This window comes from Perognathus longimembris, chromosome 2 (assembly GCF_023159225.1).
Source record: "Perognathus longimembris pacificus isolate PPM17 chromosome 2, ASM2315922v1, whole genome shotgun sequence".
NCBI classification, from domain to species: domain Eukaryota; kingdom Metazoa; phylum Chordata; class Mammalia; order Rodentia; family Heteromyidae; genus Perognathus; species Perognathus longimembris.
In genome coordinates, this window is record NC_063162.1 from 132,123,016 (window position 1) to 132,145,504 (window position 22,489).

General features: G+C 44.4%; 2 protein-coding genes across 2 annotated transcripts in view; one reads left to right on the forward strand and one right to left on the reverse strand.

Moving 5' to 3' along the window:
* LOC125345637 overlaps positions 1-3,676 on the reverse strand; it is a 38,252-nt gene extending 34,576 nt beyond the window's left edge. The window contains exon 1 of the mRNA XM_048337697.1: positions 3,136-3,676. Coding sequence (XP_048193654.1) covers positions 3,136-3,676 — 541 coding nt within the window. The remainder of the gene's footprint in view (positions 1-3,135) is intronic.
* A 15,617-nt stretch (positions 3,677-19,293) lies between these two features.
* On the forward strand, positions 19,294-20,943 carry LOC125345648 (sperm motility kinase 4A-like). The gene has a single exon (XM_048337701.1). The coding sequence runs from the start codon at positions 19,294-19,296 to the stop codon at positions 20,941-20,943; it is 1,650 nt and encodes a 549-aa protein (XP_048193658.1).
* Positions 20,944-22,489: the final 1,546 nt, after the last annotated feature.

A 22,489-nucleotide genomic window follows, 5' to 3' on the forward strand; every position in this document is an offset into this window, starting at 1 on the left:
TTAAATGGTGCTCACTGGTGCTTGTAAATTGGCATTTCCAACCAAAATGGGCAGAAGAAGCACAAGAAAGATGACAAACAAGGGAATCTCATCTCCCACTCCAAACAAGAAGGAAGCAGAGCAATCAATCAAAGACCTAGAAGAGAACCCTCAAAATGCTCTACAAACTCTACTGATAAAAATGTTAATGAAAAGTTTGAATCTCTTCAGACAGCTATTCTAGAGCATGAGGAGGCGAACCAAAGATTAATACATCAATCCGTCCATAAAGTAATAGAGGATTTCATGGCCAACACAAATAGAAAGATAAATGAACTTCAAGAGTCCAATGAAAAGAGAGCTACCCAGCTAAAAGATTTGAGAGACAGCACTTAGAACCAAATTAATGAAGTAAAGAAGTCCATACAGGACTTAAGGCCTGGAAGCCATCAAGAAAGACCAGTAAGAGGAAGGGAGATTAAAAATCAAGTAGCTAGCCTACAGAGCACACTAGATAAAGCAGAGGATCGAATCTCAGGAACTGAAGATTCCCTACAATCTATGGAGAAAGAACAAAAAACTATACAAAACCAATCCAATCAGCAAAACAGATCACTCCAGGAGCTCCAAGATACAATCAGGAAGCCCAATTTAAGGCTAATAGGTATCAAGGAAAACCTAGAGAAAGAAGTCAATGGAATAGGCAACTTATTTACAGAATATTAGCTGAGAATTTCCCAAATATCCAGAATGATAGGCCTATCCAGATACAAGAAGCATTTAGAACCCCAAACAGACCAGACCACATCAGAATAGGACATCCCACCTACACATTTTGATCAAAACAGGATCAATGCAGTCCAAGGAAAGAATCCTTAAAGCTTCGAGGGAGAAGAAAATAATCACATATAAAGGAAAATGAATCAGAATTACCCCAGACTTCTCAGCAGAGACCATGAAAGCAAGGAGAGCCTGGAATGAGGTATACTACACCCTAAAAACAAAAAAAAAAACAAAAAAAACTATCAACCAAGAATACTGTACCCAGCTAAAATCTCATTCTTAGCTGAAGGTCAAATGGTCAAATAAAAGTCTTCCACAGTAAGGAAAAACTGATACAATATATTTCCATCACACCAGCTTTACAGAAAGTCCTACACATGGAAAATATACTACACATGGAAAATAATCAAGATTACAATAAAGATAGAGAAATGAACCCGCCTCCAAGAGACACATCTATCAAGCAAAAGCAAATATCTTCTAAAAGTGAAAGGCTGGAATAAAATCTACCAGGCAAACTGCCCCCATAGGCAGGCTGGAGTTGCAATCCCCGTATCAGATAAAATTGACTTCAAATTAAAAAAGGTAAGAAGAGACAAAGAAGGTTACTACATACTAATAAAAGGATCTCTCCTACAGGAGGATATAACCATCCTAAATATCTACACCCCAAATACAGGAGCACCCAACTTCATCAAACAAACACTACTGACTCTAAAAACACTCATAGATCCAAACATATTGATAGTTGGAGACTTTAACACTCCACTGTCACATCTGGACAGATCAACACACCAAAAACGAAGCAAAGAAACCTCAGAACTAAACAACTGCATAGACCAACTAGACTTAACCAAGATCTACAGAATATTCCATCCAGCAACACCAGAATACACATTCTTTTCAGCAGCTCATGGAACTTTCTCCAAAATAGATCACACAAAGGGCACAAAGAAAATATGTACAAACTCAGAAGTATCGAAATCATTCCCTACATTCTCTCAGACCACAATGGAACAAAATTAGAGCTCAACTCAAACAGTCACCACAGAAAATCCCACAATTCATGGAGACTAAGCAACACGTTGCTGAACCATAAGTGGGTCATTGAAGAAATTAGAACACAAATCCAAATGTTTATGGGATTAAACTAAGATGAGCACACAAAGTACCAGCTCCTTTGGAACACAGCAAAGGCAGTACTCAGAGGAAAAATTATATCTCTGAGTACCTACATCAACAAACTGGAGAAATAGCAACTCAAAAACTTAAGGGATCACCTTAAGCTCCCAGAAAGAGAACAACAAGCCAAACACCAAGCCAATAGATGGAAGCAAATAACTAAAACCAAATAAGAATTAAATGACTTAGAGTAAAAATAAACCATCGAAAGAATCAACAAAATGAAGAGTTGATTTTTTGAAAAAATTAACAACATAGACAGAACCCTAGCAAATCTGACCAAAAAACAAAGGCAGCACTACCCAAATAAACAAGATCAGAGATGAAAGAGGTAACATCACCACAGAAACAATCAAAATCCAGAACACAATAAGGGACTATTTTGCAAACTTTGACACCAACAAAATCGAGAACCTGGAAGAATTGGATGCTTTCCTAGCAAAAATGATATCCTCAAACTCAACCATGACGATTTAAACCTTCTAAACAGACCCATATCCAGCAGACAACCTTGTAAACAGACCTATATCCAGTGTCTCTCACAGGCAAGGTTCCAGTTTCCAGCCTCCTCCTCCCCTTCCTCCTCCTCTTCCTCTCCTTCCTCTCCCCCCTCCTCCCCCTCCCCCTCCTGGTCTTCCTCCTCATTCCCTCTCTTCTCAGTCTCTGTCTCTGTCTCTTTGTCTCTCTCTGTCTCTCTCTCTCAATAGTTCCAGTTTCCAGCATCTCTCTCCCTCCCCCTCCCCCCCAGGCGGGATAAACTGCAGGCAGAACAGCCCCCATGCTGGCACAAGTAGAATTTCATCGTTGGCTCTAGCCCCCCCCCCCCCCTCCGCCACCCGCTGTCCCCACCACAGTCCCGGCATCCCTTCCACAGCACAAAGACCCACAGCAAGCTTTAAAGCAGGAGGCCATCAGCAGGCCTTTGGCAGTCCTCTGCTTTGACGCCTGAAGCAGGCAGAAGACTTTGAGGCGATTTTTTGATGCCAGGAGGTGGCTCAGGACCGCCCACTCTCTCAGGGGGCAATTGCCCTCTCCACTGGGGCTCCCCGCCCTCCTCCCGCTCGCCCGCCGATTTCACTGCGAGCACAGAGGAGCCACTGGGCCCGCCCTGGCCAGGGAGGCCTTGGTGTCAGTTGCCATACACCTGCCAGGCAGGGCCCCTTCCCCCCCACCCCCCAACCCCCGCCTTACCTGCAGATCCAGAGGGGCTCAGCCGATGCCCCCGGCCGCCTCGCCGCGGGCCCCGCCTCAGCCTGTAGATGGCAGTAGCAGGTTGCTGGCGCCGAGCACCAGGCGCGCCGCTACCACCCAGGCTGCTGCCCGCCAGGGCGCTGCGGGACGCTGCGGGAGGCTGGAGGGCCCGATGCGGAAGTCCCCCGCGTGCGCAGGTCCAGCGCAGCCAGAAGGAGACCTGACCTAGAGAAAAGAAAGGAGGGGCAGAGCTCCGCCGCCCGGAAGTCGCCGGCCTCAGAACGCTGAGTCCTGCCACTCGGCCGGCCCAGTCCCTGGACCTTTCTCCGGGGACGCTGACTCCGTGGGAAGCTCGGGAGCTTCCTGCCGCTGTGCCGCCTCTGGAAGACAGCTCCGCCCCGGCCCCGCCCGCCGACACGCCCCCTCGTAGCGGATGGTTTACTCTGAGTAAAGCCGCTGGAGGTGGATGGTCTTCCTCTGGCCGCGGGAGTGCTGTCAGTAGGCAAATTGCAGATATGCTCAGTCTGGCCTCTCTGCCCATGGCTTCGCTATAAGCTATAAGCTTGTGATAAAGCCTTCACTCAACTACATCACCTTCTGAGTCATGAAAGAAGTCACGCTAGAGAGAAAAACCATGGATGCAAGCAGCGTGGCTCCAGGGTAGGTCATCTGTTTGGGAATCAGAAAGCCCTGAGTTCTAACTCCATTACTGCTGAAAAGCATAAAATATATAGACTATATATTTCTAATTTTTACCATAAAAATAATCTTAAAGCTTGGTAATCCATGCCTTTAATAAACCTTTGTGGGAAGCTGAAGCAAGTGGGTTACTTAAGCCCATAACTTGAAAAGCTGCCAAGATCTGATTTCAAATAATAGCTCACTAAGAATAAAAACACTAAGTGAATTAAAAAAAAAACTATAGCTTACCAAACTACAGGCAAATATTCATCAGAGATAAGACTTTAATGAAGCCTTGACAAATTGGATCTGGCAAGATGTGTCCAAAGTTGATACACCATACAAAGAATTTAAACTGGACACATGAATCCTTTTTATCAATAGGAAATCAACCTGTGCAATTCACTCTATAAATGGATTTATCATTTCAATAGATGAAAAAGGAATCTTTTAATAAAAACAATGCTATTATTAGCAATATGTTTTGCTTTGTTTTACTTTTATGCTAGTCCTGGGACTTGAACTCAGGGCTTGGGCACTGCTGTTGAGCTTTTATGCTCAAGGCTAGCTCTCTACTACTTGAGCCACAGCTCCAATTTTGGCTTCTTTGGTAATTAATTGGAGATAAGACTTTCACAGACTTTCCTTACCTGGGCTGGTTTTGAACCAGGATTTTCAGATCTCAACCTCTTGACTAGCTAAGATTATAAACATAAGCCACTAGTGTCTAGTTAAGAACTTTTTAAAAAATATTTTTGTTGTTTTTCAATAGTTGTGCAAAGGAGTTGCCATTCAATAAAGTAGTTGATGAGTAAAATTCATCTTGATCAATGTCTCCTCTTTCAGCATTTTCATCCATCCCTCCCAACCAACTCCTTTTCCTTTCCCTCACTTTTCTTAATTTTGTAGGATATACATTGAAAAAATATTTTGTGTGTGCCAGTCTGGGGGGTGAACTCAGGGCCTTGTGCATTTTTTCTCCAGGCTAACATTCTACCACTTGAGACACAGCTTTACTTCTGGTGTGTGTGTGTGTGTGTGTGTGTGTGTGTGTGTGTGTGTGTGTGTATAATTGAATAGTCTCACAGACTTGGCTTGGGCTGGTTTTCAACTGTGACCCCCAGAACTTAGCTTTCTGAATAGGTAGATTTGCAGGTAGGAGCCATCAGTGTCCAGCAATACCTTGGGATTTTTTTCACTTCATTATCCTTGCTTCTCTTCATTACAATATTAATATTTTAATAAATTCACAACCAAGCAAGAATAACAAGGGAACTTAGTATGACAGAGCCAATTAAAATTTTTATTTAGATTTGTCTGCTGACACTTCATTTACAGATATTATACTTAATACTTAACATAGAAAAACTAAATTTACCTCTAGTGTTATTACAAAGTTGAAGATGTCTGCTTTCATGGCTTCTATTGAGCATCATACTAAAATTATAGCTAGTACAATAAGCAATGGAAAAGAGAAAAGGCATGCAAATCAAAAGACTAATTCTACTTTCAGGAAGCATAGCATACTGTATTTAATAAAAGAATTTAGCAATATTACATATACAAGGCCAGTATTTCGGCAATTTCGTTTTTTTTTTTTTGGCCAGTCGTGGGCCTTGGATTCCGGGGCTGAGCACTGTCCCTGGCTTCTTCCCGCTCAAGGCTAGCACTCCTCCACTTGAGCCACAGCGCCGCCGTTTTCTGTATATGTGGTGCTGGGGAATCGAACCTAGGGCCTCATGTATCCGAGGCAGGCACTCTTGCCACTAGGCTATATCCCCAGCCCAGGCAATTTCCTTTTGATACATTTATAATAAGCAATTTAAACTTTAAGATTTTAATAGCAAAACAATTGAAGTATGTTTATAAAGTTAAAAAAACTGAAACTCTTATATAGAAATTTAACAAAACATGACCACCATCTGCATAGTTTGTGAAAACTATGAAATATGATGGAGGGAATAAATTTAAATGGATACAGATGTGTCTTGTGTATGTAACCTTGCTAAAGTTGCATGTGCATGTCTTCCTTCTGATGTCATGTTCCTTCTGGCTCCAGGGCCAGCAAAGATGCCCCTACTGCTGCAACCCTGTAGCAGGCAACACCTGCGTTGTGTTGCATCTCAGCAGCAGACATGCCTGCTCTGTGGTGCAGCTCAGCCATAGGCAGATCCTGCCAGTGCTGTAGCTCCACTGGGAGCCTCAGACACTGGAGTCTTCTCAGGTTCTTGTCTTGGCAGTTCAAAAACGGAAGTCCAGGACAAAGGAGAGTGAGTGCAAAGGAAAGTATCTTACTAGAAGGCCTCAGATGTTCTGTGTCCACTCTGTGTCTCAGTGGCTGAACCCAGGGGACATTTTACCCTGGAATATGCTCTATTTTGTTGCTATTTTCATAATGAGGTGTTTCAGAAGTTGACACTTTATTGGTCAGGTCCCACAGCATTCTAGTTGAGTCCATTCTAGAAATCCTCTTCTTTTATCTGTACTAGAAGAGGCTATGGAGGGGAAAAAGCAAGATGTCTTCTAACAATTTCTCTTTTCTATCTGGTTTCTGCTTGCTAGGTCAAGATGGGACTCAGGGGCCCTGAGTTCTTGTTTACTTTTTCATCTCTTTCCTTAGAAGTCATCTGAACTGCCATTAGGGAAATGGATGACGACCACTCTAACTTCTTCAAGCTGGAAAGGGTTAATGGTAGGGGAATGGCATTTAGGGTATCTTCACAGAGGTCTGGCTCAAGGCCCTGGCAGATAAGAGTTTGTGGTACTAGTCACAGCATCATTGGAAATTGATGAACTCTAAGCAAGAGGAAACAAATTTAACAAGACAATTACAGCAAAAGGAAGCAAATGGAAGGAAAGATCCATGTCAACCCATTAGAACTTACAAAGACAAAAGTGATTGTCACCCTCAGAGGAACCTGCCTGCTCTCATAGGTCAATAACTTTAATGTCATATTTTATTAGGTATACATTGTGTCAGAGGAGAAAATGTGTTTAAGAAACCTGAACCAGAGGCATTAGGGCTTTTCCTAGATCAATATGAGAAACTGTCTAAGGCATGGGCATCAAGTAACCATGCTTAGAAACTGTTTTCTCTTAACTTCTTTGCCTTAGTTACATCTGAAAAGTTGAGAACAAGTTGTCTCCATTTGGAATCTGATAAAACACCCTGGTATCTCAAGTTTTTTTCCCTGTTTCTTTATGGTTCTTCATTGCCAGGATAAGCTTTGTCCCAGTAGGTATCTCCTTGCTGGAATGAAATGACTCAGTTGGTCTGATCTCATGTTGGCAGAGGTGACATGCTGTGCAGTTTTTCCAAGTAGGATACTTTTGGGCCAAATTTAAGCAACAGGGAAATTAGTAGTAACAGCTCCTAATCAAGGCTTGCCTGGAATCTACTAAGTTTGAAAAGTTAAGTTTGACAAGTACTTGTAAGGACCATCCTCTGTGTGACAGCAAATGCTTAAGGATCAAATCTTCAATGACAGGAGACAGAATAGCCAGAGTAAACTTTTTTTTTTTTTCTTTTTTTTTTTTTGCCAGTCCTGGGCCTTGGACTCAGGGCCTGAGCACTGTCCTTGGCTTCCTTTTGCTCAAGGCTAGCACTCTGCCACTTGAGCTACAGCGCCACTTCTGGCCGTTTTCTATATATGTGGTGCTGGGGAATCGAACCCAGTGATTCATGTATTTGAGGCAAGCTCTCTTGCCACTAGGCCATATTCCCAGCCCCAGAGTAAACATTTTTTAAAATGTTACCAATTGATCTAGTTATTTTCATTACTTGTAGCATTTGTGGATACTGAGATTGACAGCACTGTAAGAACATAAGGGCTTTTTTAAGCTAAAGAATATAATTTTATTTAAAAGGGTCTTAAGTCATATATGATAAGAGTTAGATTTCTAAGAACTGATCCTCCTATTTCTGTCATTTTTGGGACAAATTTGGTCTACTTCAAGTGCCATGCATGTTTTTCTACATCTTGCATCCGATTTGGTGAAAGATAGGGAAACTGATACTCAAAGTTCAAAGTGCCTTTTTGGTGATTTTTTGAGTACTTCTTAATTATGTGATTTTACTTGTGAATTCAGAATAAATTGATCCACAAGTATATCTAGTGATTGTCAAATTTCATGGCATTTTGTTTCTCACTCCGTATCTACTAAGTTTTTTGTCTTTCTTCCTGAACACATGGATATAAATCTGTAATGCCATGTCCCCTCCTGTGGCATCGGTTGCAATGACACCGGCATGGGGCCGGACTTCGCACCCCACTGATTATTACAATCTGTAGGTAAAAATAAATTCCTTATTTTTTGTGTCTAAAAATGCTGTCATTATTCTCACTCCTCTTGGACCAACCCAATGACCTGACCTGTTGGTATGCTGAGCAGGAGAGGAAGGAAGGCAACAGGGCTGATTCGCATGCATCCTCTGCAACACCAGGACACAGGGCACTGAGTGGGAGATGGAGAGCAGCTTGCCCCCACTCCCTGCAACCCAGAAGTTCAAATACCAACAGAAGAAGAAGGAAGAGGTGGAGGAGTGGGAGGAGGAGGAGGAGGAGGAGGAGGAGGAGGAGGAGGAGGAGGAGGAGGAGGAGAGAGGAAAGAGTGGAGGGGGAGGAGGAGGACAGCACCTCTACTGCTCAAGGTCCAGAAGGTTCAGAACTGAACTGTAGGAGCACAGAGGAGGAGGAGGAGAGCAGCAAGCAGACTCCAGGCCCAGTAGCAGCAAAAGTATCCTCCCGGGGCACAGAGAAGAAGATGAAAGGCAACATTCCTCTTTTCTCTGGTCCAACATCTGCACTAATCTTATCCCACCTGGGACCATTTTATTACAGCCCCAACAACTGACCAAGGCAGGGGCTGGAAGCACCGGAAAAAGGGGATTGACAACTGTTTGGAATACTCTGATGTGGTTGCATGCCTCAACAAGATGAGATCCCCAAACAAGGTAGGGAGTGGGGAAAAGCATCGACATCCCGGGTACAAGGAGGCAGTGTTGGGTGATGTATCCTTTCAAAGCAGGAGCTGGTATATTCTCAAAAGACAGGTAGGGGCAGGTTCAACAAAAGGAAATGTTTTACTCCAGAGCTATGAGACCTTTTGGCTTCATTAATGGCCACTGATCCTGAGCAGAGATCATCTCTGGGGCAAATGATGTATCACCCCTGGTTTAGGCAAACTGAGGCAGCTTCACAAAGCTCCAGAGTGACTTTTGTGGAACAACCAAAGCCCACCATCCTGGACATAATGTGCTGTTACCTGGGATTTGACCTAGGGCAGGTACAGGCATCCTTGTGTCGCAGGACCTTTGATGTGGCATGGCAACCTATCAGATGCTCCTGGAGCAGCAGAACTAGTGATGTGACCTCACCGGCCTTGTGAGGATACTGCTTCTGGTGCCTCTGCCTTGTTCCTGGCCTGCACACTGTCTTGTTATGGTCCTAAAGAGAGACCATGCTCCTTGTCACCCTGCTGCTTGTCTGCCCACTAAGCAATAGAAGCAAGGAGATGACAGGAAACACAACATATCTGTGAGAGTCCCTTGCTTCCTCTGGAATCCTTGTATAAGTGAGCCAGGGGAGACTGGGCAACAAGCTTTCCCCTGCTCCAGCAGCAGGAGCAGCAGCAATGCAGCAACCTCACTCCCCTTGTGCCAAATCAGTGATCTGACCTGCCAGAGCACTGAGCCGGAGAGGCAGGAGGACAGCAGGGCTGCTTATCTCCCATGCATCCTCTATAACACCAGGACATGGAGCATTGAGTTGGAGATGGGGAGAATCCTGTCTACCCCAATTCCAGAAGTTCATGAGCCAACTGGAGGGACACAGAGGAGGAGAAGGAGAGCAGCAAGATGCCCCCAGGCTCAGCAATAGAGGAAATCACCTCTAGGGTCACAGAGGAGGAGAAGAGAGTGCCTCACCTTGCCCCCATTCCAGAATCTTCAGAACTCAACTGTAGGAGCACAGAGGAAAAGGAGGAGAGCAGCAAGCAACCTCTAGTTACAACAGAAACAGAAAGGTCCACCAGGGACAGAGAGGCAGCAGTCAGCTGCAGAAACCTCTGTCCCATTTGGTCAAGCTATTGGTGTGACTACAGCTCCAATAAATGACCAAGGCAGGGGCTGGAAGTGGCTGATGGGGAAGATTGGCTTCTGTTTCAGAAGACTGATGCTATTGCATGTCTCCACAAGAGAAGATCCCCAAACAAAATGGCTCCACCTTGTAAGTGGGGAAGAGTATTGACAGCATGAACACCTATAGGTAGTGATGGATGACATGCCCTTTGGAGGCAGGAGCTGGTATATTCTCAGAAGACAGGTGTTAGGAGACAGGTTCATGATAAGGAAATGTTTTCCCCAGAGCTTCAACTGACCTGAGCAAACTCATCACTGGGGGCAGTGATGTCATAGAGCCCCAGTGAGACTGTCCTGGAACAGCTAGACCCTGGCATCTTGGACATAATGTGTTACAGTCTGGTACTTGACCCTGTCTGGTGGGCCCTTTAATGCCACCATGGTAATTTATCTGATACTCCTATTCACCAAGGTTTTCATTGTGTTTCATGTAGGGAAGCATGTGCAGAAAGTAAGGTATAAACACCAACATGTGACAATACTTTGTATATAAGTGATAGAGCACTTCCATAGCTAGGAGACTAGAGCTAAACAGTAAATAGCTCACAATTTGCCTAAGCCGTAGTCTACCTCCAAGCTCTCAGGCAGTTATTATGGACTTAGCCTACACTCAGGATACAAATCTGAATTCCTGTTAAGTCAGGATGATTGACCTCTCTAGCGAACCCTCAGCATTCTGAGAGTTATGTTGGGAAAACAGCTTTCAAGACTCCCAATCCGGGGCTGGGGATATAGCCTAGTGGCAAGAGTGCCTGCCTCGGATACACGAGGCCCTAGGTTCGATTCCCCAGCACCACATATACAGAAAACGGCCAGAAGTGGCACTGTGGCTCAAGTGGCAGAGTGCTAGCCTTGAGCGGGAAGAGGCCAGGGACAGTGCTCAGGCCCTGAGTCCAAGGCCCAGGACTGGCCAAAAAAAAAAAAAAAAAAAAAAAAAAAGACTCCCAATCCTTTTGGGTCTCATAGTTTTTTGGGCAGCACCCCGCAATTTAGTTGCCTGGAGAACAGCAGTAGGAGAAAGCTGGCCAAAAAAAAAAAAAAAAAAAAAAAAAAAGACTCCCAATCCTTTTGGGTCTCATAGTTTTTTGGGCAGCACCCCGCAATTTAGTTGCCTGGAGAACAGCAGTAGGAGAAAGCTAGCAGGAAATGCATCATGTCTACATGTCTCCCCTGCCTCTTCTTGAGCCTCTGCATATGGGGAACCCCCCCACCTCCCCTCAAGCCTCAGCAACAGCAGCAACAGTGGCAGCAATCTCACTCCCTCTGGGCCAACTCAGTGATATGCCCTGTCGACCCACTGAGCAGGAGAGGCAGGAGGGCAGCAGCGCTGATCCTCTCCCGTGAAGCCTCTATAACATCGGGACCTGAGGTACAGAGGGGAAGGCTGAGAACAGCTCACCTACCCCAACTTCAGAACCCAATTGGGGAGACACTGATGATGAGGACAGCAACAAGCTCTCCCAAGCCCAGAAATAGAGGAAATCACCTCTAGGAGCCCAATGAGGAGGAATAGACCTCCTCTCCTGCCCCAGGTCAAAATGCTTCAAGAGCCAAGTGGAAGGGCATGGAGGAGATGGAGGAGAGAAACAAGCTAGTCTGGGACCAGCAACAGCAGAAACTGCCTCTACGTGCATGGAACAAGAAGAGGAGGAGGAGGAGAGCACTTCTCATGCCTCAGGTCCAGAAGGTTCAGAACTCAACTGGAGAGGCACAAGAGAAGAGTAGGAGAGAAGCAAGCAGCCCTCACGGCCAGTAGCTGCACAGATCTCCTTTAGAGGTACATAACAAGAGAAGGAGGGAAGCACACTTCATTCCTCAGGTCCAGTGGCTGCAGAAACCCCTGTTTCATCTGGTTCAACTACAGCCCCAATATATGACCAAGGCAGGGTGTGGAAGCAGCTGAAGAAGAGGATTGGCAACTGTTTCAGAAGACTGATGTAGTTGCATGCCTGGACAAGAGGACCCCCCCCCCCCAACCAAAGTGGGTCCTCCTTGTGAGTGGGGAAGAATATAGACAGCCTGAATCTAAGGAGTGTAGGTGGTGATGAGTGATGTGCCCTTTAGAGGCAGGAGCTGGTATATTCTGAAAAGACAGGTGCTAAAGGGTAGGTTCAAGATGAAGTGTTTTTCCACAGAGCTATGAGGCCTTTTGGCCTAGTTAATGGCCACTGATCCTGAGCAGAGATCCTTGCTAAGGCAAGTGATATGACACCTCTGCCTCAGGCAAACTGAGACAGCTTCACAAAGCCCCAAGCAGACTGTCCTGGTACAGCCAGAGCCCTCCATCCTGGACATAATGGGCTCCTACCTGGGATTTGACTCTGGGTGATGCGGGTAGGCCCATCTGTCAGGACCTTTAATGCATGGCAACATATTTCATGGTCCAGGAGCAAGAGGACCAGGACTTTCTGCTGCCTCCACCCTAAGCCTGCACTTTGCCCCTAGCCTGTGCACCCATCCTTCCCCAATGTTCCTGTAAAGAAAGACAACGCCCCTGCTTGTCACCCTGATGTTTGTCTGCATGCTGCACAGCAGATGAGGTGGAAGGAAATGCACCACTTCTGTGTATCCTCCCAGCCCCTGCACAGTAGAGATGGAGAAGATGGAGAGCAGCAAGAGTTCACCTACTTCAGGAGCAGCAGGAGCAGCTGCAGCAGCAGCAACAGCAATGCTCTTACTCCTTTTGGGCCAATCCAGTGGTCTGACTACCCATGCACTGAGCAGGAGAGGCAGAAGGTGAGCAGGGCTGATTGTCTTTTATGCATTCTCTGTAACACCTGGACATGAGCCACAGATGGAGAGATGGAGAGCACCTCATCCGCTCCAGTTCCAGAAGCTTCAGAACCCAACTGGAGGGGCAGAGAGGAGAAGAGTATAGTGGCAAACTGCCTCCAGGCCCAGGAGCAGCAGAAACATCCTCTAGGGGCACAGAGGGGGAAATGGAGTACAGCATTCATATTTTCTCTGGTCCAAAATCTGCACAAATCTTGTCCCATCTGGTCAACTCCCTGGTTTGACTACAGCCTCAACAAATGACCAAGGCAGGGGTTGGAAACATCTAAAGAAGAGGATTGGCAAGTGTCTGAGAAGACTCTGATACGGTCAACAAGTGATGGTCTCCAAACAGAGTGGCTCCCCCTTGTGAGTGGGGAAGAACACTGACAGCCTGGATATAAGTAGATGGTGATGGATGACGTGCCCTTTGGAGGCAGGAGCTGGTGTATTCTGAAAAGACAGTTGCTAGGGGGTAGGTTCAAGATAACAAAGTGTTTTTCCACAGAGATATGAGGCCTTTGGCCTACTTAATGGCCGCAGAACCTAAGAAGAGACCCTCACCGGGACAAGTGATGCACTACCCTTAGCTCAGGCAAACTGAGGCAGCTTCACAAAGCCCTAGAGTGACTTTCATGAAATAGCCAGAGTCCTCCATCCTGTGCATAATGGGCTGCTACCTGGATTTGACCTAGGGCAGGTACAGGCATCCTTGTGTGGCAGGATCTTTAATGTTGCATGGCAACCTATCAGATGCTCCTTGAACAGCAGGACCAGGACCTCACCTGACTTGTGAGGACCCTGTCCCCCTCTGCCTTGATCCTGGCCTACACACTATCCTCTTGCAATATTTCCCTAAAGAGAGTCAGTACTGCTGCTTGTCATCCTGATTGTTGCCTGTGTGCTGAGTAGCAGAAGCAGAGGGTGCAGTTTAAGATTAAGAGGCATGGGGCTGGGGATATGGCCTAGTGGCAAGAGAGCTTGCCTCGTATACATGAGGCCCTGGGTTCGATTCCCCAGCACCACATATACAGAAAATGGCCAGAAGTGGCGCTGTGGCTCAAGTGGCAGAGTGCTAGCCTTGAGCAAAAGGAAGCCAGGGACAGTGCTCAGGCCCTGAGTCCAAGGCCCAGGACTGGCAAAAAAAAAAAAAAAAAAAAAAAAGATTAAGAGGCATACACCACTTAGTAAACTAATGCAAGCCTATTGTGAACGACAGGGTTTATCGATGAGGCAGATCAGATTCTGATTTGATGGGCAGCCAATCAATGAAACAGATACACCTGCACAGTTGGAAATGGAGGATGAAGATACAATTGATGTGTTCCAGCAGCAGACAGGAGGTGTCTACTAAGAAAGGGAACCTGCTACTTTGCTCTAGAACTTTGTTCTTATAGATCAAGAATACATTCTTAATTAGAAAACTGCAATTTGGTTCCACCACATCCTGACTACTACAGTATAAGTTTTCTCTATTCTTTCATTTTCCCCTTCCCCATTCCTTTATTGTACATAAAGTAACTGGTGTATGTGCACAAGCATATTGCTTTTCTTTTTTTTTCTTTTCCTTTTTTAAAACAAAAAACAAAAAACAAGAAAAAACAACAAACCTAAATGGTCAATGGTATATTTTGATTGACATCAAATGGAGATGGGATTGGGAAAAAAAACTGGCCCTGTGAAGATATCCCCCTTCTCCACTAGTGGCATGCTCATTCAGCTTTTATCTTTATATTTCAGTAAGTTATTTTGCTCTCACTGTTTTAACAAAAAAAGAAAAAAACAACAACAAATATCCTTGCATACCTTGTTTGATTGGGGAATTTGTATGTTTTCATTTATCATTGTAAAACCAAGGACAATTTTATAACTTCTTTGTACACAGCTGTTACATGTAGGGCAATCTGTCTTTAAGTAGGGGTAAATTACTCTTAAAAAAAAAGGAATCCTAGATAGTTTTCCCTTCAAGTCAAGCATCTTGTTGTTTAAATAAACCTCTTGTTTAAAAAAAAAACTAAAGAAAGCCTAAGAACAAACTGACAGCAGACATGAGACCACCAGAGAGAACAAAAAAAGGAAATAAATATTTAGTACCCTACTTCTCAGGTGCCTCCTTCATGGGATCTGATTCCTCTTTAGTGTTTCTTCCCTTTTTTGTCAACTCATGTCGGTGTCTCGTATGATCTGATGATCACAGAGAACTGGTTTTGTTGATGTAAAGGCTGTGGGAGAACTCAGGAGATAAACAAAATAAGGGCCCTAGATTATGCTTCCATAAATTATGACCTTAAATAAAAGAATAATTTCAATGTCTTCCGGTACAGAATTCTCAATGTAATGACAACAGAATTAGGTCCCAAGAAGGGAGTAAGGAAGAAATGTACTTTTTTTCCCCCCATTGTTGGTAATTCAATAGTTACCTGACTACGTGGGAAGGTATGAGGGTCACTTATCCAGGTTTGGAAAGGGAAGCTCCTACTTCAGGTATGATCAAGGTGATTGTCCTTATCTTTTGTGGACAACCATGATCTCCAGGCATTTTTCTGTCCAGTGGATAGTTATCAAGGATATTCCAGACTTGACAACCAACTTCCAAGTTGCCACTGAAGCTTAGGAGAAATTAATACTGGTTAATCTCGAGGGATCAATTAAATTGGCCATGACCCAAGTTAAAAGGGCAGAATAAGGAGCACTTTTTCTGGCCTCCCCTCTTATACTTTCCTTTAAAGTAATACTGTGTGGGTCAGGCATCTGGAAAGGTGAATTTCTTTCATTCCACTAAAATCCATCATCAACTATTCCACTGTTCCATTTTGCTATTATGAGGAAGGACTTTACTTACCCAAATCCACTGAGTATAACAAGGGACAGGGGAGGAGACCCCCAGGTGGGTGTCAGGGCAGTTCAGTGCAATCTTGAGCACAGATTGAGAGCTGGAGAAGGGAGAGCACAGCGCCATCCATGGATGAACAAAAAGACAGGACAGTTAATACCCCATCACAGGTTTGCACAATATTTATTTCATTTTATCCTTTAAAAAATTATTACTGAGGCCCATTGTGTGCTTAATAGTGGGAAACATTGGGTCCTGGGCACTGTCTTTGAGATTTTTCACTCAACGCTGAAGCTCTAACAATGATTTTTGTTTTGAGAATCCTCTGATTTTTGCTAACTGGAGATAAGAGTTGCTTAGTTTAATTGCAGCAGAGGCCTCCAGATAGAGGCTTGAGAGCCCCGAGTGTATATATAGGCTGCCTGCCTGGGTAGGAGGAGGGGGAAAGGTGGAGAGAGAGGAGAAGAGTAGGAGGAGAGAGAGGAGGTGAGTGAAGTGGAGCAGAGCTGAACCAGACTGGCAGAAGGGGTAGTGAGGGGACAAACATGGCCAGCTGGAGGAATGGAGCGGTGAACCAAGCCTGGCCAGCCTTAAGGGACAGTCTGCAGCCTGAGGCCTGCAAAGAAGCCTAAAGCCTGTGGGGTGGCTTGAGGCATAAAACCTGAGGAGAGGTGAGGCCTGCAGGAATGAACTTTGCTCCTCTGGAGGTTTGTTTGGAGGTTTGGAGGCTGAGGTGGTTGAAGATTAAGGTGTGGAGGTTTGGAGTTCAGGTCAGGACAGGTCTCAGGTCTGGGTTCTGGGTAGCCAGTCGAGGACAAGGTAGTCACAGGCTAGCATTTGGAGATGGAGGGCTGCTCTGTTCTGGATTTTAGGTTGTAAATAAAGTCCCTTTGTAAATAAAACCCCTTCTCACCTTAAGTTGTGCCTTGATGAATTATTCCTGCTCTCAGAATACAGCAATTAGTATGATGTTTTACGTTAAATCTCTTGAGCTACATCTTCCTGGCCTTCCTTGAGCGGGTTTTTGTTTGTTAGATCACGGGTCTTGACCTCAGAGCCAGGGCTCTGTCTTAGAGCAATTTTCCACAAGGCCAGCAGTCTTCCACTCTGAGCCACTGTGACCCTTCTGGTTCTCAGATGTGAAATTGGGGATAAGATTCTGCTGGCCTTTACTACTTGGACTACATTAGAAGAAAGATTATCAGTCAGCCTGCCTCCTGATTAGCTAGGATTACAGGCTTGAGCAATGGATGCCCCTCTCTTTCTTATGAGGAAATTAATAATAAAGAATCCTGAAGGACATCTTTGGATCAGCTAGGTAGATAAATGTTCATAATGAACCTGACTGTATGTTCTAAATGTCATATCAAACACGTTTGACCTCCACTTGAACTGAATGAAAAGAGTAGTCTGTTCAGGGTAGCTCTCCTGCGGTCATTCTAATAACAATGGCAATGTGAAAGCAGAAATGATATGCATTTTGCAGAATAGGACAGGTGTGGGTTTGACCTTAGGCTGACCTTTGACACTGAATCTAGCCTCCAGCCATTTATATCTGTGTTCCCCCCCCCCCACCACACACACACACACACACACATACACACACACCCCGCATCTTGGGGCTTTAATTCTGGGCCTGAGCATTGAGCTCTTCAGCTCAAGGCTAGCACTCTGCTACTTGAGCCACAGTGCCAATTCCGATTTTCTGGTAGTTAATTGGAGATAAAAGTCTCATGGTTATTTTTTGGCCAGGGCTGGCTTTGAATCCTGAACCTCAGATTTCAGCACCCTGAGTAGCTAGGGTTACAGGCATGATCAACTGGTGCCCAGCTTTTTTTTTGGTGATTTTTGAGAAAGGGACTTGCTTTTGTTGCAGACAAGAGCCTGAACCCCATCTTATTTTTCACTTGTCAGCTTAGCTGGGATGAGAGGCATGCACCGCAATGCCAGCTTCTTCTCTTGACATAAATTCTTATGGACTATTTTGCCCAGGCTGGCTTCAAACTGCTATCTTCACAATTCTAACCTCACAATCAGCTGGGATTATAGATGTCAGTATACACATCTGACTAGATTGCAACTGATAGAAATTAAGACACCCAGATAAGAAATTCACCTTTAGTCCTAGTTGAAGAGGCTGAGTAAACTGAAAGGTTGAAATAGAGCTACTTGACCTTTGTAAAAGAAATCAATGGTGACCAGCCTAAAATTTCAGAGGTAGAGAAATTTAAGGTAAATTAAGAAATTAAATAGGTAAATACAAGTCACACTCAGGACCAAGAATTGAAAAGAGTACTTTGCTTACCTAAGACATTGCCTTGATTGCTTCATTTACTGGAATTGTCATTGCTATTTGTAATCACTAGCTGCCAATTCTTCTGTATGTCTGCTTGTACTTAAACAGAATTTGCCTGAGCACCTATGTGTGGTCATGTCATTTATGTCTTTAAAAACCCAGCCCTACTGAAGTCCCAGGCTGCTCTTCACCATCCTGATGGTAAGGGACAGACACTGCATGCAGCTTAATAAAGGCTCCTAGCCTGATTGTGTACTGGTGACTTTACTACTGTGGGTTTGAGTCCCACCTGGTTGGCCAGGTTGCTACAGAAATATCCAAGGTCAATCTACATAACCACCTAGGAAAATTGTACTCCACTCATGATAATTCAAAGTATCTTACAAGCCCAAGGCTAAGGCTTGTCATCCTAGCTAAGAAGGAGGCTGACATGTGAGGGTAACCATACAAAGGCACTGGAAATCCCTGGACCTATAATCTTGCATGAATAACCAAGGAGATAGAATTTAGGCCTTGGCCCAAATGGTAGAGCACCAGCTTTGAGTATAAAAGCTAAGGGATAGTGTTCAGGTCCTGTGTGCCAGGCTGTGTCCAACACACACATGAAAGAAGTGTCCTGAAGGTCAGGAACTAAGATGAGCACAGCGGGCGATGCCCAGATAGGCTGGGGCCCTGGGGTGGCCCTGACATCACTGATGCCATTGTGAGGTAACAATAACCATGACTGTATATATACTGGACGGTGACAGGTGGATTCTCGTAGGTAGTTGGGTGGTTGGAGGTAAGGTGGTTGGTTGGTTACGTGGTGATTTGTTGGTTTGTGGATTCGGTTTTGTGATTTGGTTGGATTTTAGGGTTTTTGGATTTGGATCGTGATTTGGCTTTGACTTGTGGACTTTGGTTTTGGTTTGTTTTTTTGCCTTTTTTGTTTTCCTGTTTGTTGTTTTAGCTTTATTTTCTTTATATTACCTTTTCCCCTAGTTTTTGCTTTACTTATTTCACTTTTATTATTTTAGTTTTACTTTCATTATACTTATATTTTGACTTAATTTTTTTTTTACTTTCCTTGTTCAGAATTAGATAGCATTTAGGTCTCTTGTTCATTTTATTACTATTATTATTCATCTATTTCTTCTACATTTACATTTTAGGTCTTAGGTGTTTATTAGATAGTAGTTACATTTTATTCATTCATTGTATATTTACATTTTAGTATTCATTAGTTATCATAGGCTTTGTAGAGATTTTAGTCCTTTATCACCTATTATATATTTTATTATATACCATTTCATTGTATTTTATTTCTGTGTATTTTGGCCTATTGCATTCCATTTCCTTGTATTTTACTTTTTGTTATATTTGATTACTTTTGGTTTCGTTGTCCTTATTTGTTCATTTAGTTTCTCCCTAGACAGCGTCACTAGGGTGCTGTGTAGGATGATTAGAAAGCGTAGACAGGTGAGGTTCCTGTGGGACCCTCAGGTCATTTCCACAACCAAAGAGCTACGTGGGGCTCATTATGAGGTGCTGAGAACCATCGCTCGGGGGGCCTTTGCCCCCATCAAGTTGGCCAGGCACCTGCTCACAGACTCCCTGGTGGCCGTGAAAATCCTGAACAAGATTGACAGTGAGTTCTTTATGACAGAAGTGGACATCCTAAAGTCTGTGGAGCACCAGAACATCGTCAAGCTATTCGAGGTGGTAGAGACAGAGGAGCGGATGTATTTAGTTATGGAGTACCTAGATGGAGACCTAGCGGACTATGTGCAAATGGTGGGCAGGATGGAGGAGGAGCTGGCCAGACCAATATTTTGGCAGATCTTGGGAGGGGTCAAATATTGCCATGACCATTGCATTGCTCACAGGGACCTCAAGGCAGAAAATGTCCTGCTGAACAGCAGAGGCATAGCCAAGATATCTGACTTTGGATTGAGTACACGGTTCCTGCCCCGGCAAGAGCTACAGAGAGTGTGCGGGACAATGACCTACTGGCCGCCTGAGATTTTCAAGCATCAGAAATACCAGGGCCCCAAGATGGACGTCTGGAGCCTGGGTGTGCTACTCTACTATATTGTGATGGGAGAACTGCCCTTTAAAGGCAGGTCGTGGGTAGTGCTGAAAGAGCAAGTGCCAGCCGGAATATTTAAAATTCGAAAAGGTCTCTCCCCTGAGTTCCTAGGGGTTTTGTCATACATGATGACGGCCAACCCTAAGTTAAGACCATCTGTCTGGCAAGTAATGTCCCACTCCTGGTTTGGAGAAATTGAGGAAGAACCACCAAGTCTCATTGAGACCGTTGAGAAGCAGCCAGACCCCACCATTTTGCAGCTAATGAACTCCTACTTAGGGATTCCCCCAGAGGAGGTGCAGGCAGCCCTCTCTGGCAGGATTTTCAATGCTGCCAGCGCCACTTTCAAGATTCTGCAAGACCAACAAGAGCAGGGCCAAGAATTGACCTGTCTAGTGCGGCACCCCCTTCCTGGGCCTCCACCTTGTCCCTCCCCTGTGGACTCATCCTGCCGAAACCTGCCCTTCAAGCGAGCCAGTGCTCCTGTGCGCCACCCTGCTGCTGGCCTGCCTGATGAGCAGCAGGAGGAGGAGGGTGGCAGGAAGGGCACCAGGTCTGTCTGCCTCCCCTATATCCTCTGGAGCCCTAGCACATCTGTAACAGATGGGAAGACTGAGGGCAGCCAGTCTACCCCTGCTCCAGCAGCAGCAGCAAAGTCCATCCCCACAGGCCAACCCAGGGAACTGACCTGCCCAGCCCCTGAGAAGCAGCAGCAGATGGGCAAAAGGGCTGGTTCTCTCCCCAACATCTTATACAATTTGTGGACATGGAACACAGAGGGGGAGAGGGATATCAGCTCGGCTGCCCCACATCTGGAACCTTCTGTTCAAGAGTGCAAGGACCCAGGGGAGACAGAAGAAAGAAGTGAGATAGCCTCAGAAACAACTGTAGCAGAAACACCCAGCAGGGGCACAGAGGCAGTGATGGGGCTCAGAGGCAGGCTTTGGAAAAGGCTGAAGAAGGTTGCCAAACGTTGCAGAAAAATGTGCTGCTGCTGTCTTCCTGGTCGAGAACTCTAAAAAAGCTTTTTATCCTTTGAATGGAGAGCAGCAGTGACAGGCTGACTACAAGGAGGTGGGTCCTGTGCTCTGTTTCATTTGATTCAATGAGATCATTTTAGCTCATCATCCCCTAATTCATGGTTTCCTGTTGGTATTACAGTGTCAAGGTTTAAAGAAAGGAGGGGGCAGAGTGAGATATAAGGATGGGTAAAGGGATGAATTTCAGAAGGAAGGGATGTTCATCTGTCAGGGGTAGTACTGTCTGATTTAGTTCCTGACTTTCCTTTCTTCCTTCAGCTCAAGTGAAGATGCATACAGAGAATTTAAACTGGAAACAGGAATACCATAAATGGGCCTAAAAAGGAAAAACCTTATCATTTCAAAAGATGCAAGAGAAATCTTTTAATAGATACAATATATGCTTAGCAATATGTTTTTCTTTGTTTTATTTGTATGGTAGTCCTGGGGCGTGAACTCAATTGTTGAGCTTTTGTGCTGAAAGCTAGCTTTCTCTGTTTGAGCCACAGCTTGACTTTTGGCTGTTTTGGTAGATAATCAGAGACAAGAGATTCACAGACTTTCCTGCCTGGGCTGGCTTTAAACCAGGATCCTCAGATCTCAACCTCTGGAGTAGCTAGGATTACAAGCATAAGCCCCCAGTGAACAGCTAACAATATTTTTAAAAAATTTTTTATTATCTTAAATAGTTGTACAAAGGAGTTGCCATTTAGCATAGTTGATGAATCTCTCCCCATTTGAACATTTTCACCCATCCACTCAATCCACCCCTTTTCTCCTTCCCTCTTCTAATTTTGTAAGATATTCATAGAAAAAATAATTTTTGTGTGTGCCAATCTAGGGCTTGAACTCAGGGCCTGGGAACTGTCCCTGTGCATTGTTGCTCAAGGTTAACACTCTACCACTTTGAACACAGCTCTACTTCTGGCTTTCTTTGTGTGTGTGCTTAATTGAAGAGTGTCACAGACATAATTGCTTGTCTAGTTTTGAACCATGAATCTCAGGTCTCAGCCTTCTGAATATCTAGGATTACATGTGTGAGCCACCAGTGCCAAGCAATACATTGATGTTGGTTTTGTTTTTTTTCATTCTCCTTGCTTTTCTTCATTACAATAATAATATATTAATAAATTTGTAGCCAAGCTAGAATAAAAAGTGAACGTAGTATGACACAGCCAACTAAATTTTTATGAGATTTGCCTGATGGCATTTCATTTACAGCTGACATCCTATTTAATGCAGAAAAAAAATGTATTGACCTCTAGTGTTAGTGACAAAGTCAGGCATGTCTGTTTCCATGACTTCTATCGAACATCATACTGAAATTATAACTAGTGCAATAGGGAGGTAAGAAAAAAGGCATTCAAATCTAAAGACAACTTCTTTAAGGAAGCAGTGCATACTATATTTAGTAAAAGAATTTAGCAATATGACATATACAAGGCCAATATTTAAACAATATCCTTTTGGTACATTTACCAAAACAAGTCTAATATTAATAAGAATTGTTTTCTTTTTTTTTGTTGTTTTGTTTTTTTACCATTCA